Consider the following 20,458-nt stretch of genomic DNA (forward strand, 5'->3'; position numbering starts at 1 on the left):
AAGACCAACCCATTAATGAAAAACACAGAACTGACTCCTCTGTAGTTCATGACAGAAAAATCTAGGACATCTTCCAAATAAGGAACAAATGGCAGTGCTTGAAAACATTTAAAAAGAGAACTGCAACAGCTAGCTGAAGTCTACATGAAAGATGAAGCTTGGGTACAGCAGAACTGACATAGAAGAGTGTTTCATGATAAATTTTTAATTATGGGAGAAAATAATCTTTAAAAATATGGACCACCTCATGCAGTGTTGCCACAAACTTATGTTACTTCTTTTACAGCCAAATAAATAACAGGCTGTATCTCTGAGCATTCATTTTGTACTACTGTGTCTCCCAATTTTCTCTGCTTCCTTGCTTGCATGTCTTAAGGATCACCAATAGCCCCGTGACCACCATCTGAGAAATATGAAGTAGCAGGCTGAAGCTGGCTTATGCTGAAGTCCTTAAATATGCTAACGTTTTTCCTACTATTGCTCATACTTCTATATGACCACAAATATATCAATTAGGAAAGAAAATACAAATACTGAAAATTCCTTAAAGAACTAGTTCTCTTTTCTCCCTCAGCCCTGCTCTCCTTGCACTCAGTACTACTTTGTACTTGACAAATACCAGATTAGAATATACATTAAAATCTGCAAAATCAGTTTTAGAGCATTTCTGTTAGGTGACCTATTTGCTTTCATGCAACATGTAGCTTTGTTATTTCTTTCTCTTGATTAATCTTACAAAGGCCTTCCTCCCCTTCCAACACCGCTTTCACTCCCAGTGTGAATTCCTAGCTGCTCCAGTGACCATATGTATCCCTAGTTCCACAATGCTGAGGAACTGATATGAACTACTCATAGCCAGTTTAAGAAAAGCATTAAATAATTCATAAATTGTAACATTGAACTATGTGTTTTCTATGTAAATAGCAAAGGCTAGCATCACTAAAATATTACCTCTGACTCAGGAAGTTCTTGAGCTGAAAATTCCTAGGGGGATATACTGAGGACATATTGCTGTAAACTTGCACTACTCTTGGCTTCTTCTCTGGGCCTCCTCCATTGGCAGCTGTCACACACAGCTTCCTGGGCTAGACCGAGCCTTGGACTAATACAGTAGAGCCATTCCTGTGTTTTAGGATCTCTGAATGGAGCTTCCCACAGTAAGGAGATACAGCTGATTGCTGAACAGCTCCCCCAAGAATTTCAAAGTAACACTCTCTATTTGACTTCCAAGTTTGGATAACGGCCAAAAGAAAAGTTCCTCTCAAGTCCCTTTGTCATTTAACTATGATGCAATACGTTTCGTTTGAACAGGTTACAAGCTCATTTTGCCTAAGATGTGAAATCTGAAAACAAGAATCCAAATCCAATATTATACCTTTCTATGTGCATTATTAAATCAATTGTTTTCAAGCATAATATTACATCTATAATAAAGTTCTATTATTTCTACCCTTTTCTTATTCAGCAGATTGGTAAGCATGCAGTTCTGCAGGGTCTGTGTTAAGAAGGTTGACTCTTGCCATACAAAAAAGGTGAAACTCAAAACAAATGCTACATGCAGAACACATTGACTAGGCTATGAAGCCAAAAAACAGATTTGGGAATGGGGTAGGAGAGCAGCCAAGCTCACACTCAGGAAAAGGTTGAGAAGTAACTAAAAATGTTACACAGAACAATAATTCTGAAGGCAGAAGGCAAATCAAGAAACAACAAATCCTCTTTATTTTTGCAATGCAAATCATTGCTAGAAATATTGGTGAGGCTGCCTGGAGTGAAAAGCATGATACCAAACATAAGAGACTCAGAGAGAGAACTAGAATTAATACATTCAGAAAAGCTGAAGACTAGGCATGGCAGGACATGCCAGGATATGAGAGTTTGGGGGAAAATGGATTACGAAGTAGACAGACACAAGAGAAAGCAGATGATCTATGTGGGAATCACAGACCAAAGATAATGCAGGGAGAGTAATTTCTAAAATACGTTTCCCCTTTTCTTCTTTTTCACCTTAGACACACACATACACATACACACACACACTCTCTCTCTCTCTCTCACACACACACACACGTGCGCACGCCTATGAGAGGACCTGCCTGCTGAAAGACTGGCTGACCTTATGGCCCAGTAAACAAACTGCAATAAAACAACTGCCTGGTTTGCCACCTGTAAAGAGCCAACTTGGAAGAAAGGCAATTATCTTTTGCAAGAGCCATTGGAAGGTTATAGGAAACAGGGTGCAGCCTAGATAAGGCTGGAAAATTCCTGAGCAAGAGCACAAAGTAATTTTCAGAACACTTGAATGTATCTGCATGTCAATGTAAATATCTGCAAACACAAGAATGTCCTTTCTTGAATTTCACATGGGAAGTCCCATGGCAGATGCAGGGTCACCAGCCTTTCACAGTGAGGACAGGGTACCCATGTAGTATCAGGACCCATATTGCACACACACTGAAAAATATGGCACCTGACAAATACATCTTAATTAATCGAGCTAGTTCCATAATGATTAAAAAAAAAAAAAGAGTATTAGGGACACTGCAGTATGTCTACCAGACGGAAGGTGCCAAAGGTTGTAAAAGAGCATTCTGTGACATATAGGTTATCTCCATTTCACCAGCCTGTAATGGCATCACATGCAATTAGTTCTCTAAAATGGACACTTGCTGCAACTTCCTTCCTGTGTTCAGCACATAAGGAAAGCCTACAAGAACAAAATTCTGCAGATGAAGCAAATCAGGAGACTTAAACAGTGTCTGAATCTACACTGTGTTTTGCAAAGCCTGAACATGGAATATGGCAAAAGCTTGGTTTTTGGAGGAACATCTGTTGTACAGCTCTTTCCTGTCAACTTGACAATTGAGACAAACCATGTTAGAAGAGCAAGCCCTCCAGGGAAGTGAAATAATAAAGCTATCATAAGTTAACAGAGAGCACATGGATTAACTTCTTGGAAAATTTGTGCTAGATAGGATGATAGTTACTCCATGCAGCTACCAACATAAGGCTTTATGCCCTCAAGAGGAAACAGAACTTGCTTTCCTAGAATGGCGCGTAAGATCTCACATTAGTGAAATTCAGATAATGTCTAATGAACAGGGTTTGTGATGTCCATTCTTAATTAGCTATTCTTTTGACAGATGAAGATTACAGAGCACTCAAAGGCAAGTTTCTACCACCAGCAGGCTTGGGAGGGCTTAACAGAAAAAATCAATGAGTCAGTCACAGGCAGAGCACTTCCACATGACTAGTAGAAAGAACCAACTTAGAAAACTACATGCAGAACCACTTGAAGAGAGTGTGGTGAAGCATCAAAGCAAAGGCATCATGTCTCCTAGGTGCCTTCAGTCATGATATCACAGAGAAATTAAAAACCTTGGAATCATAGTAAAATAACTCACTCATACAAGTGCATTATATAATATATATGTGCACAAATGTATGCACACAATATCTATGTGAGAAATTATATACTCAGATTAGAAGTCAAATGATTCAAAGAACTATGCTTTTGCTCAGACAGAAGTTACAGACTTGATGAAGGAATTTACTCCAGGCTCCAGTTACCCCAGATGTTTAGATTAGGTAACCACAGCAGTCTTTCCTGACCTTTGAAATCTGTTAATCCAAGAGCTAGAAACAATCTGTCACACTCAATACACCAAAGATGCTCAACTAACCACTGGAAAACTGAGCTTGCCAGTAGAAATGACATCAACAGTCTATCTTGGCATTGACACTATTGGAGCAAAGAAGAGCTGTGGGGGCAGAGCCAGGGCTGTGCCAGCTCCAGAAAGGGACTGATCAGCTCTGAGATACCATGAGAAAAGTCTAGTCACAGAAAAAAGACATGAGTAGTTTGCAGATGTTTCCTTACCAGGAATTTTTAGTGATCTGTGGCTGTGCTTGGCAATGAGTTTACAGGTACTTCCAAATTTGAAATGAGTCTGCAGGAGGACTCTGGGAAGACTCAGCAAGAATCATTCAGAATATGTGGAGCTTCAAGGTGTTTATTGCTTCCGGTGTAACTCTCCCTACCTCCTTCCTCCTGTCGTAGCAAAGAAAATCTCATTCCCTACCATTCCATCAACTCCCAGTGGGCCAACTGCTTGCTTCTTTTGTGAAGGACAGATTAGTGCTACTATAAAAAAATGAAAATCAGCCTGCAAGAGAAATATCCAAATATGGATATCCATATTCACACTGAATAGCATCTTTCTTTAGCAGTGCATCAAATGAAGTAAACATCTCCGATTATTAAATCAAACTAAAGGTGTCAGAATCAGGCTTTGACTGATCAGTTTGCTATAAGCAACGGTTGTAAACTTAAACAAGAATTACAAAACAATGTTGTTTGCCTTCTGGAAAAAAAAAGAGAGAGAGAAACAAATGGTTTTAACACCACTTTTTAAAAAGCACTATAAAAAGTGGATTTCACTGGAATGCATGAAGTTTTTCAGACCTTCAGACAGCATGAGGTTTCAACAGTCTAGTTAATACAATTTGGTTTTGCACAATGTCATTTGGACAACATCATTACAGAATGCTTCACAATTAATTACTTTCAAATAGCAGCTTCTTCTCCCTGTGGAGAAGGGGATTAATTGGGTCAGATGTAAATATGCATTTCATGGATCCTACTGAACACTTGCCCATCTCGCCAATTTACCATGTAATTTGATACAACTGGTGTTGTATCTCTGGCGATGTGCAGGACTAGCACAGTTGCAAGTCAGGGTTGAAATACATTGATACAGCTGATATCCTTAGCCCATATTATGCTTGGCTCTAACAGTGTTACCCTTTCGTTCTCTTGCAGAAGTACTAATTTGTATTTATTCATGCTGAAAAACTAAGCTGTTGAAAACAAAACTCAAGGCAGAACTCAGAGCTGATGTGAAGTGCCCTGATGAACCCCTGGCAGTGCAGGCTCAAAAACTGTCTTTCTCTCAGGTCTCTTCACTCCTTCACAGCACAGAGGGCTGGACCATCACTACAGTGAGAAACCCTGAGATCAAGGGCTTATTGGATCCCAAGTCTGGGCAGGAAAAAGAGTAAAGATACACTACCTACAGGGCAGGAACAAAGGAAACAAATGTGGGGCAAAGTTGTTTCATTGACTCTTTATGGAGCCTAAGCCAAAAAGGGATAAACGTTGGAGTTACACTGGCTTTTCATTCTTTTTTCTGGAGTCTTGAACAGGGATAGTTTACGTCAAATGTAGTCCCCATCTTCATTTTTGTTGATGAAATTTGTATTCAATATTTTTTTCATCAGCTCTTCTCGTGAAATAAGGTGGGCCAGAACAGATCCAACAAAAGAACCGTGAATTTCAAAAATAGTCTGGAAAACACAAGTTTGTGCCTCTAGCATGTGTTTCTTGAAAAGTTACTTCTTGTTGCTTTAAAGTGTCAAAAATAAGAACATGGCTTCATGCCTTTTTTTAGTTTCCTCTGCCCTATTTTCAGTTTGCACTCTCCCCTAGGTATAATAAAAAATGAGACATTTGCACCCAGCTGGAGAGCACCTTTCATGAGCTGGAAAACTGCAGAGTTCATTTCTGGCATGTTTCCTGCTGTTCATGAGTAACTACCAGGACAAACTCACTCAAGTGAAGTGCAAACTTCAGTCCCCACGGCTTGTCAGGTTAGAAATGATCATTTCATGCACAGCATGCTGGGTAGGTACAAGGGAGGACTCTAAAGCAGAAGTTTTTAAAGCAGAAGTAACACTACCAATTAAAGAAAAAAACCTTTATCAAATACATCTTCTGGCTTTTTTCCAATTCTACCTGTCCCGAGGTGATGGAGTATACAGTCGTTTTACAGTCTCAGATCTGAAATACAGTAGTACTACTGTTCTGTGGCCTCTTTAAACTTAATTCTACCACACTTACATCCTGCTCATATCTTACTTTATGTTAAGTTGTAATTTGCTATGGTATTTGGAAGGTGGCCAGCGTGAATCATCATACTGCATCATGTCCTATTTGGTGCTTTGGTATAGTGCCTGGTCCCTATGGTTTGATTTTCCATGCCTTCTTCCCACAGAGTGTTGTTCTAGTTATGATTCTTCTGAACTTTACCTTTACAGGTATACTGAATACAGGTGAATACTTTATCTTCCTGTGTTTTATCTTCTGAAGCTTCAATAATGTTTGTACCAATAATATGGATGCATTATATGTACCCAAAACAGTGTGTCTTAGAGGTTCCTATCTGTCTGAGAAGTGGTAACTTCAGGAACTTGGAGCAACAGCTACAAGGTGGCCAGGTGGCTCACCACGCTCATTTTATAGGTAACCTTTGTTGACAGCAGTTAGCAATTTTTTTCTCCTCTGAAAACATGGGGTAGCATGTTTTTATTTTTAAATAATAATAATGAATTTTCCATGGTCTGGATGATGACAGAGCCTCAATTTACAAACATGAGTTTCCTGCCAGTATTGAATCATGGAGTCATTCTGATTATTTCAGTGGACATGAAAATTCACCATTTTTGCAGGCTTAACAACTCATCGGTTCTCCACTTCTCTAGTTTCCACTACCCCTAGACTAGACATTTACCTTTTGTGTTTTCTTTTTAAGAATTATGAATTTCGTTCTCCAGGCTAACCTGCCCCTACTCTAGCATCTGGATTCCACTTCTTCAGGTTCCTATTTGTTCTGTTCCAGCTTTCATTAACATTTAGATATTAAGCATTTGATATTTGGAGGTGTTTTACAACTGTTAAGCTGTTTCAATAATCTCTCTTGCAAACTGATATTACATTTTCCATAAATTAGTCTACTTTTAATTACAGAATCTTTAGAATGCCCAAATTTTTATTGGTTTCCAAGATTTTCTCCCTTGAAATGTGACTATCCATTTTCTTTTTTGTTTCTTGGTTTGGGGTGAAAAACAATATAAAATCTATCATCTTACTGTTTCTGAGACAATAATGCACATCATATACAGATGCTCCTGTGCTTTGAGTTTTAATCTTAGCTTCCTTTCTCCAATAATATTTTGAGCAAAGCTTTAACTCTGTTTTTTGCAACATTTGCAAACAGTACTTTATAAAAAAACAAGTTTTCCACTATTTCTTTATTTCCATTTGTTTTTCTCTGGAAAATTTGCATTTCCAGGAAGCTTAGTCCCTTCATTCCTCCTATTTTCTCTATTTCTAGCTGCTGCTCTGTATTCTCTCATCTGCTCTGGGCCACCTGGATAGACTGCTGCTACTATGTTTTTTGATCGATTGCTTGTATACCACCCCCATAGCTGAACTGCTTCTTTTCATACTTTTTGTTTTAGGACTCTTCTCACTCTTACATGACTCTAGACTTATGCCTAGTGCTAGACAAAGAATATCTATCATGACATATTTCTAGTTTGAAATGATGTTTTTGTTTAAATGCTTAAACCCATTATAGCAAGGCTATTTAATAAACAATAAAAATATTCTGATGTTAACTAAGCCCACTTCTACCCTATTCATGCTCACAATAAAAATGCAGGCAAGGACATGAAATCACAAGGTGACTTAGTAACAAGTGCAAATGTATTGTCCCTATCTATTGTTTAACAGTTTCAATGCAGTAGTGTATCCAACTATTATGTCAAGCTAAACGATCATTTTGGTGTATTTATCTTTTCCTAGATTTTTCTGCACAGTTACATTAAAGTGCTAATGCAGCTGCCCTGCAGAAAGAAAAGTTACCACAATATCTCGAGGGTGTTTATCTACAACAGAATCTACCCTGTGTTTAATCCATTACGTAAGGAAGATGTCAAAGAGAGAGAAAGCCATTCAGCCTAGATTCCTATTTTTCACAATGAAACTCATGTGCTTGAGCTTGATCTGTGAGTACCAAAAATAGCACAGCAAAAAGGGTTTTCCTTGAGCACTTCCATTATTCACATGATGCAGCATGTTACATAACACAAACTGTGTGCATCATACCGCCAAGCGCTATACACACGGACATTAGCGTATAAAAAGTTCCATTGGGAGCAGTAGTACCAAATGTTTTAAAGGTAAAGTCAGGCTAAAGGCACTGACTTTTACAACTGGCAAGTCTAGGAAATCTTAGAAAACTGTTTGGAGGTCTGATGGAGGGATCTCAATATGATCAAAATGGCAGAGATGGCCTTTAAAATTGAGTGTTACTCAAGGAGTACCTCTTCTCCTTTTTAAAGATGCAAATATTTTATCATTTTGACAGTCAAAATGATTTTGTTTGGACAGTTCATGCATCTGTCTCTCCCCTGACAGCTCCCCCAGAGAACAGGAGTTCTCTAAACTGTTCCACCAAATGTTTTCACTGCTGTAATCATTTAGTCTCACTCTCAGCTCTTTCATTTGAAAGCACCATTTGTTCCTTCCTTTACTAATCTGCATGCATGTGAAACCCACTGGACACAGCATTATTATTTGTATTGCTCTGTGCCCCCTACACATGGGATTAAAGTCTGTTAGTCTCCAGCAGCACAGTTTATAGTTCAAGATATAGAAAATATTGCTATTAACACTAACAGCCCCAGACTTGACCCCTATTCTTGGCCATGACAGTAACCATCACATACATAATTTAGGACCATGGGGCTGGTAAGTCATCTTTGAGATGCTGGTATGAATACTGTTGTACTGTGACTCATTTTGAGTACCGATCATATAATAATTACTGTTTTCATAAGGAGTGATTGGAACCTATGTAAGCAGAGTTCTTCCTCTTCCCCTGAATCCTGTCATTTTGAAAAATAAGCAAATCTCGTTTGATTATTACAAATCATATTTTAAAAAAAAAGTACTTTTCTTTCAGGTGATCTGGCACTATACAAATTTAAACATTAATATAATGAAACTGTACTACCTTCTCAACACCACTGTGCTCATGGCTTCTGCAGCCTATACTCTGTTTATACAAAAGGGAGTATATCATGGTATATATAGCAAATAGGCAACCATTTCACTCATCAGAGAAGTGCTGCTACTGTTCGATGTATTCCACTGTGTGCAGGAAGGCTACACAAATCTTTAAGACAAGCACTGAGTACTATCTCTAACAGAAACTGCTTGGGGAATGCAGATGGGTTGAAGAGCTGATTAGCTGAGGATATAGGGTTTTATTTTGTTTAGAAGGTTGCAACAGGTCCTGATAGTGCAATCTTCCATAATGCAATGACAGGTCAATGGTTCAGCTGTAAATGCAATGTCTGAACCACCAGCAGTATAGCCTAAGCCTTCCTAGAGGAACATTAACCACTGTTGATTGGGTCTGACTTTTGGCTTAAGAGATCTGACAGGCTCAGATTTCTTGTGTTTTCATGCAGTGCTCTGGTGGTTGCCACACTAAGAAGAACAAAAACTAGCAGTGGCAATAATGAAAGCAGTGACAGAGATGCAGGCTTACAAAACTGAAAATGTTTCTTTCCTTGTTCTGTAGATCTAACTGCTTAATCTAGGAATTTTGGCCAGATGTGCTTTATTACCTATTTTTTTGTCTCTCCAAATTAGAACTGAATGATGCAGTATAAATATGCAGTCACCCCTCTTTTCCACCCTCTCCTCTTAACTGTGACTATTGGATGTGCATTCATTATAAACTCTTAGTGCTATGAGCAATAACTCAGCAAGTCAAGCTCCTTGCTTGTGAGCCTTCTCGTGGCCCCACAGTCTATGTTCCTCTCAGCAGGCAGATCTCCTTCTGAGCAGAAAAGTACTGAGCTGCTGCTATGACAGCATCACTCCCCAAACCTATGCCTTTGTAGGTTGAATATATGGATAAGGGAAACATGGACATGGCCTTGGCCTTGTCTGTCTCCTCTGTTCATCTCTTAAGTGCAAACCACTTTCTGTGCTGGGAGTCCTCTAGAAGAAATCAACACCTTTGGAGCTCCAGCTCTTAGGACTTTGCAGTAAAAATACTTCAGAGTCATGGCCTCTTTGTGTACCATCCCGGCTGTATATAGTCTATAATTATAGAAGAGAGATTTCTCCAGACTTTCCTTGGGTAGAGAATAACTGGGCCTTACATGCACCTTAGCTGGTCTCCTACCCCTAATGATGACATACACAATGCTGAGTACTTACTTGGACTGGTTTGTAGTTGCATGATGTCAGCTGTCCAGTAGCAGCATAGTCTTATTGGTCCTGTCTTCTAGAGAGACTCTGGCACTTTCGTTATGTTTGGGTTTGTATATGTATAAATATGATTATTTCTACACTAGAAAGGCTCCAGAAATGAAAGCTGTCCTTCCACTGTTTGATATCATGGCTCCGTAAGTCAGCAATTTATCATATTGCAAATCCTCTATCCTAATTTTGCTGTGTAACAGCAACTGCGTTTTTTGCTTTGATTCTGAAAGCTAACAATTCCCTTTATAGTGCACCAAATCCACTGAAATCATTTTCATCTTATAGTCACATAACTTTTTACAGAGCTTGGTCAATGTCAGAGGCACATTACAGCTCAAAAGCTCTTCAAGCAATGTGTTTATTTTGGGAAATCAGCTTCTGAAAGATTTAAATTCTGATTCCATTTTATTTAAATGAACAAATTTCATTTCCCAGCCACCGGTAGCAAGTAGAGAGCTGTACACCAAGCCCGTTTCTCTCTCCATCACTGATTTTATTATCTTCATTACTCACCTGTAATCTGGATCTATCAGCTTCTATGATATTGCTTCAGTTTTGCTACTCATTACACTGTGTAAAAGATTTCAGCCCCATGGCTCTTTTCCAACAAGTAAAAAGAAACCGATTAATATATTTTGGATTCATAGATATTCTTTCTCCACTAAACAGGGTTCAGGACATGATGAGAAGGAACAATGCATGTTGATGGTTCAGGAATAAATATCACATCAATAAAAATTTCATTATAGTTTTGTTGGAATATACTCATTTGAAAGATGAGACAATGTAAGATTTTTCTGTCTCAAGGCATTTCCTATACTCCTGTCCCACTCACTCTATATTTATTACAGGACTAGGTTACAGAATACACATGCACTTTCCTTAGGAGGTTTGGAATGGGAGTGGCACAATCCAGCCATGGAAAAAAAGCAAGCATAAAGATGGGCCACAAGAACATATAACATGAAACTGCTGTTCATGCTGGGGACAGTACTATATATTTTGTGGTGACATTTAGCAAAGAGAATACAAGAGGTCACTAGTGATGCCATGAAAATCATCTGTTCTACTGATTTATGACATCATTGCAAATGCTAAAACTCTCTCTTGCTTTCTCTTTCTCACTACAGTTTTACCCTCAAACTTGAACTGCCGATCTGATTCACTGTCCCGTGAGCTGATGACTCTTTGCTCCGCAAGCCATTCATGCGCCGCACCGACTCGACACTTTCATTCCCAACAGTCACAGTCTGTGCCTGTCCCCAGATTGTCAGCATAGACAGCAGCAGCAAGAATGGAAATAGCACAATGGTAACAAAACAACACATACAACACGCAAAGAGAAGAATGGCTCAGTTAGAGAAGACCATCATGCAAAACAATGCGAATCACTTTCAAGGCAAAATAAATCGAGAGAATCATGAGAAGCAACTTCAAGTAAAGAGATGCAGACACCACATCATAAAAAGATGGCCTTAGTAACATTATTCCCTATTTTGAAAAGTGAGCATCCACATTCACAGGAAAATGAAAGCAAGCCTATGCTAATGGACAGTTGTCTCTTACTCCAGCAGAATATTTCCTTGTATTTAATCAGGGCATTTCCCATTTTGTATAGAAGCCATGTACAAGGCTTAGGATAAATGTACATCTTCTGGTGATTTTTTTAAAATACCTTTGTTTTAATAGTCACCAGAGTAATCATTCCCACCGCAGATGAGTGACCGTTTCCACAGACCAAAGCTCCATATTTTTGAGTGATGCCAGGGCCATACTGTTCCTTACAGATGTTGGCATCTTGCCAACTTGTTCACCTCTAAAGAAAACACTGTCTCTGAAACTGAAATTACAGACCAAATACATCAGCTTCTGCTGCTGCTCTACTGCTTTTGGAAACAAAGGCGTCCAGTAGCAGTGCATCTGGCAGGTGTGCCTTTGACTGGCAAGCATTTCTGTTCTCTCTGGTAATCTAATCTTAACGGGAATCTCAACTCACCTAAAAATAACATTAAGCCAGTGAATAGCACTGGATTGCTTCCCAGAGCATCCATCAAATAATACATTAGCTACAGAACATTTATTAGACAGATATGTCAAAACAAAAATGCCCTATGCCATTGTTGTCATCCTTCTTGTAAAGGAACCCATTATTTGTTGCTTAGAACACTTGTGCAGCTCAAGTGATTATTTATTTTACCTACCAAATGTTCACAGGCAGCAGTAAACCTAAATGTTTCTACCGATACAGAAAACCAGTAACAGCAGGAAGGATGAATAACGTAAAGTTCTTATAATTGCAGGAATGATCATAACTGGACTATAATTCAATTTAAGGTCTTTTCTTGTCCTTTAGTTTACCAAAGAAAAAGTGAGGAAAGGCAGATGGACTTCCTAAAAATGTTTCTAGACTGATATTCAGGACAGAAACAGGCCTCTCTTCTACATTTCAGTCACTGGTATAAAATGATCTGATAATGATATGCACAGAGAGTCCTTTTGTTAACAATTTCAAGCTAGTATCAATAACAAATTATAAAATAGTGGAATATAAAGAAATTTTCCTTATCTCTGTTTTTCAGTCTCATGTGTATTGGTTTCAGCTGGGAATGACTCCAGTCGTTAGTGATTTAGAAGTGAGGGCAGGACAGCTGATCACTCCTGCAATAGGCTCTCCTAAGGAATCTCCCAATTTAACATACCTAGCTAGGGTAGCAGTAGAAAACACAGGTCTCAAACATGTGCTGATATCATCAGGTTTGGATGATGTCAGAGAAATATACTGGTACACTATCTACACCGCTGCTTCCAGCTGTACCTTATCTGCTAGTAGATACCCCATAATAGCATAACATTTGGGGACTGAAAGAAAAGCTAACATCAGCCAGGTCTGGAATAGCTAATAAGGTACAGCTGCCTCAGAAATTGCAAGAAGAGAATAAAAATCTCAGAATCAGTGACCAATCTATTGACATTTATTGATAAGGTCAATGAGCTGCAAATAAACCCAGTAGCCAGTTTTCAGCTCTTTGTCAAGGAGTAAATTGCTCTAAAGAGAACCTTAGATTGAGACTTTCCTTCAAGGAAAAGAAGAACTGAGGTGAGAAATCAGACTGTCAGCATGTTGTCAGGGCAAACTCAGTCTCCCTAAGTAAAGAGCAGCTGTACCTTGTTTTGTCTTCTTTGCCTTCTTCGAAGTCTCAGAAACTCCTTGTGCTGTCGTGAAACAAAGTTGACTGCTGCATATTCCAGTAATGCAGCAAAGACAAAGAGAAGGCACACAGCCATCCAGATGTCAATAGCTTTTACATAGGAGACCTAGAATGAAATAGGACACAATGTGTTATATTCCAAACTCCTTCATAAACTGAAGATATTTACTTGAAAAAATAAACACATTTCTGCACAGCTTGAGTTCCAGTTGTTCCAGTTGTTCTTTTTTGTTTGTTTGTTTGTTAGCTTGTTGGCTTATAACAAGTAAAATAATCAAACTATTCATGCAAATGTGTGCTCACAAAAAACCCACTAATTATGATTTACTGTCTTTGGCAAAATAATTAAAATTAGTCCTAACAACATATAAATGCTCTCATAGTCACAATCACAGCTTATCAGAAAAAATATGGAGATAGGGCAAGATACGATACATATTGGAAAACAGGCCTGAGAAGGCTAGAGCTATGACTCTCCTATTCTTTTATGAACCATTTACCGTATTCACTAATTAGCTATGTTTAGTATCCATAACGCCAAAGTAGACTTAGGGTACAGTATCCCATTAGTTGACATAACTTCATATATATGTTATTTGATATTCACTCATAGTTGCTTGACCTTCATCCAACAATTCTATAGTAAAAATACATCTTCATAGATATTATATATTACAAATATCCAAATACCAGATGGCTTTTATATAGTAAAAGCCCATTCTGATTTGACTTGACTGGTCCACTATTAAATTAGATGCATCTCACCACTGTAATGTCTTAGGGCTTTTTATCCTATTACCCACACAGTAGGTTAAACAGTAGCCAGTTAATGAGCTACACACTCTTCATGTCAAAGGTATGTTGTCCTTTACAGCTGTGTTTGTGCTTTGCCTTTCCTTGTAGTCTTAAAGTTTTTAAGCAAAGATTTTATATATAGGCAACAGCAGGTTTTCTCTTTTTTTTTTTTACCAGGTATTACATACAGGGTGAAATTAAAATCATCTGACTTTAAATGTCTGCAATGCACATGTAAGCTAGTTTGCTAAACTTCTCTGATATGAATGAATCAAGGAAGGAAGAAGAATAGGCATTTCCAGGATGCAATGCATCTGACCTGTTTTAAATGTCTGCTTTAAGAGGAGATGATAACACCCTAACAGTGCATCTTCATCTTCATGTCTGTAAAAAGGAGCTTAGAATCATTCTCTCAGTGTAGACACAAGTGGATTTACTCAGTTGTCTAAATAAAAACATCATCTACTGCCACCTTAGGTACCTAGCTTCCATTTGCTAATCCACAAGAGCACAGATGTTCAGTATCATATTGGCAAGTCCACTGGAGATGTCTCAGATACCTTAGGGCACCTCAGATGGATGGATCTCAGCCAAAGCTCTGAAATATTATGGGAAATAGGTACTTAATAGCTGAATAATACCCTCTATGGTAAACATTTCAGTGTAGTCAGAACACAGAGTGGTCTGAAAGGAAAGCAGAAAAGGATGTGCTATGCATCTGATGCTCTAATGTTTAGTAGACCCAAGTCTCCTCCCTGGACAACCTCTAGCCTGGGACACTTTGCACACACTATTCAAAATGACCTTGCTTTTATGGTAGTGGCTACCATTTCACATTGAAGGGAAGCATGCCTATTTTAGGAATTTTGTTCCTGTTCACAATGTATTTGAATAGCATCAGTTTTCAAAGTCTTTAGAGCATTTTTTTTTTGTTAAAAAAAGTGGAATATACTGCCCTCCATGCTCCAGGAAACAATATGAGCAAGGGAACTAGCATTTAAAGACTGGCAGAAATGATACAACCTCCATTCTGCAGGTCCTGAACATTGAGCAGGAAACTTCTGAGGAGCCACGTACTGCTGCTCAGCACATAGAGCATTTAGCAGGGAGCTTGCCTTCTGCAAGGGGTATCATAATTTCTGTAGCTGAGGCTATACTCCAGCTCTGCACTGCAATGCCCACTGCCATGCCCAAAATACAACATGCCCCATCTGAGACGGAAGAGAAGCATTTAGCAGGCTAAGGTGATACTATGAATTCGTTCTTTTAAATTAGATACACAGCAGGGATGCATTTCTCTCTCTCACACAGTAAAATCTTACAAGTTACACCTTTACTGATCAGCTGTAAAACCCAGTGAAAATTCTACAGTGTCCCAGACGTTGTGCCACAGACTGAGGCACAGTAGGAATCAAGCCACTGTCATTTTTGTAAAATGGAGCTAAGTATAGATTGTTTGTTACCTTCTTTTAAGGGGCAGCTTGTTTTCTTTTACAAATGCCCTTAGGAGTCATATTAGACATGCATGAACAGCTGGAATGAGCTGCCAGAAACAGCACAATGCAGGGAACTGAAGCCACAAGAATCAGCATTTCTGACTGTGCAAATCCTGTCCTAGTGTGCTTAAAGCACTGAGGGCAAAATAATAAAGGAAACCCTGAGTTAGCCTTCCTGCCACTTACACAGTGCTGCCATAAATGGCCTTCACACAATAGCTGAGCCAGCTGGATTATTTTAACTCCAGCCTACTGGGCTGGAATCAGAGGAACACAATATACTTGGCAGGTACCTAGCTTGTTTTATCGTTTAGCCATTCCCATACCATGGCACAGCTTTAAATGAGCAAATAAAAAGTGATTGCTTCCAACAACACATTAAAAATAAATAAATGCAAAAGTGCTGCAATGAGTGACAGCTGACCCCTTCATTTTCAAATCATTTTATGTAATTTTACCTTTGTATGCCCATTACATACAGAGAATTATGTTGCTAGAAGTCTAAAAGCCCATGCAATTTTCTGAAAATAGGATTTTTTCTAGCCACCCCAATGCATGGAAAATTATTCAGATCTACTGCACCAAGCCTAGGAGGGCTAAAGCATGCACAAAACAAAGGATCAGTGGATTTCATGGTCCATCAGGGTCCATCTCTGCCTTAACTGACATTCACCTTTGTCTTCTTTCCCCCACAAAAGGTCCACATTCACCAGATCCTAGACTGTTCTGAAGTAGACCTCTCTCAACCACCTCCCCTGCTGAAGCTGTTCCACTTTGTATAAAAACACTTAAAAATGCATTGGCTTGGGGACTTGGAACACAGTCTCCCCATCCTGGATGAGAATCTTAACCACTGGAATATAAAGTCATTCTTTGTGTCTGTGTCCCACACACAGGCAGAGACTGAGGAAGCCCTATCACGGAGTATTTCATGCTGGCTGAGCGATTTACTCAGTGACATGAGCACAGAGAAGGTTTGAATTTGATCTGCACATTTCAGGTGACTGCTATAACCACTTCCTTGCCAGATGCTGCAGCTTCTTCCTGTGTTTTGTGAGAAAAGCTGGCTCATATGTCAATGATATGCCCTTTCCTAGGAGCTCCTCAGTATCTCCCCCTTATCTCCACAGGAAACTCTCCACTCTGCAGGCTGTTTTGTGGATCTTATTCCTAGGTTCTTATTTCTCTTTTGCACTAAACAGGGAATGTTACACATCCAACTCTCTGTAAAAAATGTTTCTGTATGACACACACTTAGAAGTTGAGGCCTGCAAAACTGAGTACCTTGTGGTATTGTAGACATATTCATGTTTTCAGCAAGTTTTTCCACCAAGCCCATAAAGAGTTAGCAGTTTGGGGTTTTTTTTTCCCTAGATCACAATATAGCATGAAATCTCATACATTTCCCCAGCTGAAAGGCTTGACTTCACCTACTTTGGTAAAGACCAGCTTCTCATCAAACAATACTATATCTCTAGCTTCCTTAACCACCATGTCCATACTCCATGCTCCACATTCACCTCTGTGTTCATGTAGGCCATAATAAACCTCGATTTTTTTGGAGCAGGTTGCATCTCATCTAACTTAAAACATCTATTATGTACATGTTGTTTAAAGTTAAATGGTGAGAAATAGGCATTTTAGGGCGAAATGCATCTAAGTGGAGTGTAGATAACTATACTATAGTTGAATAAACCACACCTGAAATTGTCAGTCTCTCCTTTCTGACCAAGACTGGAGTTTACATTGACTAGTTCAGGTATAGGTATCTGTTTTGCATATGCCTATATTGGTGAGATAAAGCCTGTGAATCATCTGTATTAGCTAATGTGTTCATTTAATTTTAAGCATCAAACAGAAGTTATATCTAAAAACTACCCCATAGTGGTATACGTAATACAGACTGTCACCTGAGCACTTGACATGTTTCCCATAATTTCTCTTACAGGACAGAATGCAAGGTCTGCAGTAACACTACAAATACGAAGTTAACATTATCAAGCTACCAAGTATAAAATGAGATATTAGTAGTGGTTGTTTTTTAAAAGGTAGACATTGTAAAATTTTATCTGAAAAGCCTATAACCCCAATAGCACATTGGCTCCATTTACTTTATGAAACTTGTAGAACTGGATGTTTGGAATCTGTGCCTCATTCAGCTTTGTCACTTGCAGAAAGCACAGTACGCATTTCTTGCAGTTTTCTTTCTTTAAACAACTTAACTGCGTTGTATTTTACTGCATGTTGCAGAACTTCCTCTCCACGGTTTTATTTTGGGTTTTTCTGAGAGATAATGGCTCTCTCTCAATCAAACCATAAATTATATTAATTATTCAGATGCTCTGTAAATGTTTTAGGATGAGTTAACAAGGGAAATTTTTCAGAGCGAAACCTGTCTGCAACAGGAGCCAAGTGTGGTAAGGATGAGCATAATAAATGTGACAGAGCAACTCCTTTCCCTTCATGTATTTCCTCGTCTGTTATTTGGCCATGCGCACTGTTTAAATAAAAGAGTGGTTTGTGCTCTATGTAATATTGCTATAACGTCAATGAACTCAGTGAAGTTGCTGAAAATGAACATCAAAGGAGGATTTAGGGTATTCATGAAGCACTTGTATACATTAAACCCTTTTCCAACCCTGTTTATTTTAGCACTGTGATTCTCTCACACCTTCTGTGTGTGAGAGTGTATCTTGGTACTTTTCTGAATATAGCCGTGGATCAAAACTGGAATGAAGCATTCTTTTGTAAGGAGAAACTGATGGGAAACATGGTCATGGATACTGCAGTCAAGCAGTTGTCATTTGTTGAGATTTGCGAATCAACCCAAATGTGAGCTCTATTTCTGATATAGTACAAGCCTCCTGAGACTCCAGACAACTGCTTTAACTCTCTGATTCAGTTTAAAAGATGTAAAATGAGAATAAAAACACCTCCAATCTCTTTCAAAGTTCTACACTGTGAAAATCAAGAAGCATTGTGAGGTGCTCAGTGTGTGTTAAGAACCATATACTCAATTATTTTCATAGATAAAATTTGATGAAAAATATCTCTGAGTTGTGATATGAAGACAAAAACCTCTGGTTTTGCACGGTACCATGTTCCAGGCAAGACTTTTCAAAGAAGGAAATTTTAAAGTAGTTAGAAATGTTATCATTTGAAATTAATTTCTCCTATGAATTAAAGAAAATCTCTTGAGAAAAAGATTTCAGAGAAATTTTCAGATTGGAAATATGAAAATAGAAAAAAGTATCTTTTAAAATTGAAACTAAAATGAAAGTTATGTAAACCTACCTTCCAGTACAAGGTGTTGGTGTTGTATAAAATATCTATTTATTTTTATTAAACCAAAACATTTACACTAAATACTGTTATCATAAAACTTATTGTATTTTCCTAAAATATGAATTCATAAAGAAAATGATAGCTCCTTCCTGCAACCAGCTCTACATTGCTGAACCTGAAATGGCCAGTCCCAGTTACACCACGTTTTCCAGGCAGAAATATTTCTGAATGAAAAAAAAAAATGCAGCCAGCTGCTGTTACAAGGAAAGTATCTACTTTCAGCTCTCTCTAACTCTGGATCTTTTTTTTCACTCAAGTCTTTCACCCTAAGAAATATTGTCATTCTAAAACAAATTTAGATCAGAAATCAGACCACAACAGGCTTTGCAACCCATGCTCGAACCTGGGTGACTCTGCAGGACAGTCAGAGGGCAGGCCATCAATACCAATTCTAGCTGCTGGGATCTCCCCCTCCTACATCCAGTAGTATATGTTCACCCCTAAAAAACCTGGAAAGGTCCCCTAGGCCACAGATAATCTGCCTTAATATATTTTATCTTCTCTGTGGAATATCCATGTAATCAGAGAGAGTTAGAGTCTAGCTCAGCTTTTCTTGCCTCAGCTAGCTTGATCTTTGACCCAAACCCAGAGCATGCCTTCAGCTAGGAGTTAGAGCTCTCCCTGGCCTTGCAAGTGAGTGATTAGAAAATCACTGCAGAAAGTGGTTGGCCCCTTCCTACTTCATTAAAAATAAGGAAGAACCGGGAAGAAGCTGAGAACTGGCTCGTGGCAGGGAGAGGCCATCCTTGTGATGTTTATAGTGCACCCACTGCAACACACTAATAAAGAACCGAAGTAATGACTAGATTTACTGCAGAAAGCAATATTATCAGGGAGTCCAGCGGATCAGTGTTGAAATCCTGGCGGTGGGGAGTGGAAGAGGAGGGAACAGTAACTAAAGCTATCATTTCCCAGACTGTGATAAATGTTTGCTTGCCTCTGCAAGATTTTAATGTCCATATTCTTTCATTTATGTTCATTGCAATGAAAAAAGTTTAAGCTACCAGAGCTATTATTCTGTTACTGGAAAATATGTATTTTGATTTTGACAGGAGGCAGTTCATCACTGAATCAGCCCTGTGGAAGTTGTAGGTGTCCTTTGTTTGCTCACTTACTGCAGCACTAGGTGGGCTGCAAAGACAATGATCTGGCTGGTGACCTTCCTCCCTGTTGAGGTGAAATGAGGTTAAAATGAAGTCCCATATGTCCCATTTGGGAACCAAGCAACTACTCTCAGGGTAACACGCCTATTCAGAGTTGTTTGTTGGATGAATAAATGAAAAAATGGCAATAATTGGTCAGCCCAAAACACACATTTTCCAGTTATTTGAATAAACAAACCAAAATAGTTTGTGCAACTCTTTTTTTCCCAGAAATATTTACTTTATCTTCCATTTTTTAATGAAATGTGGGCACCTTTCAGAACAAGAAATGACCAAGAATTATTTAATTTAAAATTTTGAAAACAAACTTCTTCATACATGCACTTT

At 38.6% G+C, this 20,458-nt stretch overlaps 1 protein-coding gene across 5 annotated transcripts in view; it reads right to left on the reverse strand.

Annotated features, from left to right (window-relative positions):
- GLRA2 (glycine receptor alpha 2) overlaps positions 1-20,458 on the reverse strand; it is a 131,186-nt gene that overhangs the window by 16,237 nt on the left and 94,491 nt on the right. For 3 of the 5 annotated variants that reach the window (XM_026110169.2, XM_026110174.2, XM_026110168.2), the window contains exons 8-9: positions 13,289-13,438; positions 11,260-11,379 (exon numbers count right to left, since the gene is read on the reverse strand). In XM_026110169.2, coding sequence (XP_025965954.1) covers positions 11,260-11,379; positions 13,289-13,438 — 270 coding nt within the window. The remainder of the gene's footprint in view (positions 1-11,259; positions 11,380-13,288; positions 13,439-20,458) is intronic. The other 2 variants (XM_026110172.2, XM_026110173.2) reach the window with 1 other exon arrangement.

The sequence above is a fragment of the Dromaius novaehollandiae genome, chromosome 1, assembly GCF_036370855.1.
Source record: "Dromaius novaehollandiae isolate bDroNov1 chromosome 1, bDroNov1.hap1, whole genome shotgun sequence".
Taxonomy (NCBI): domain Eukaryota; kingdom Metazoa; phylum Chordata; class Aves; order Casuariiformes; family Dromaiidae; genus Dromaius; species Dromaius novaehollandiae.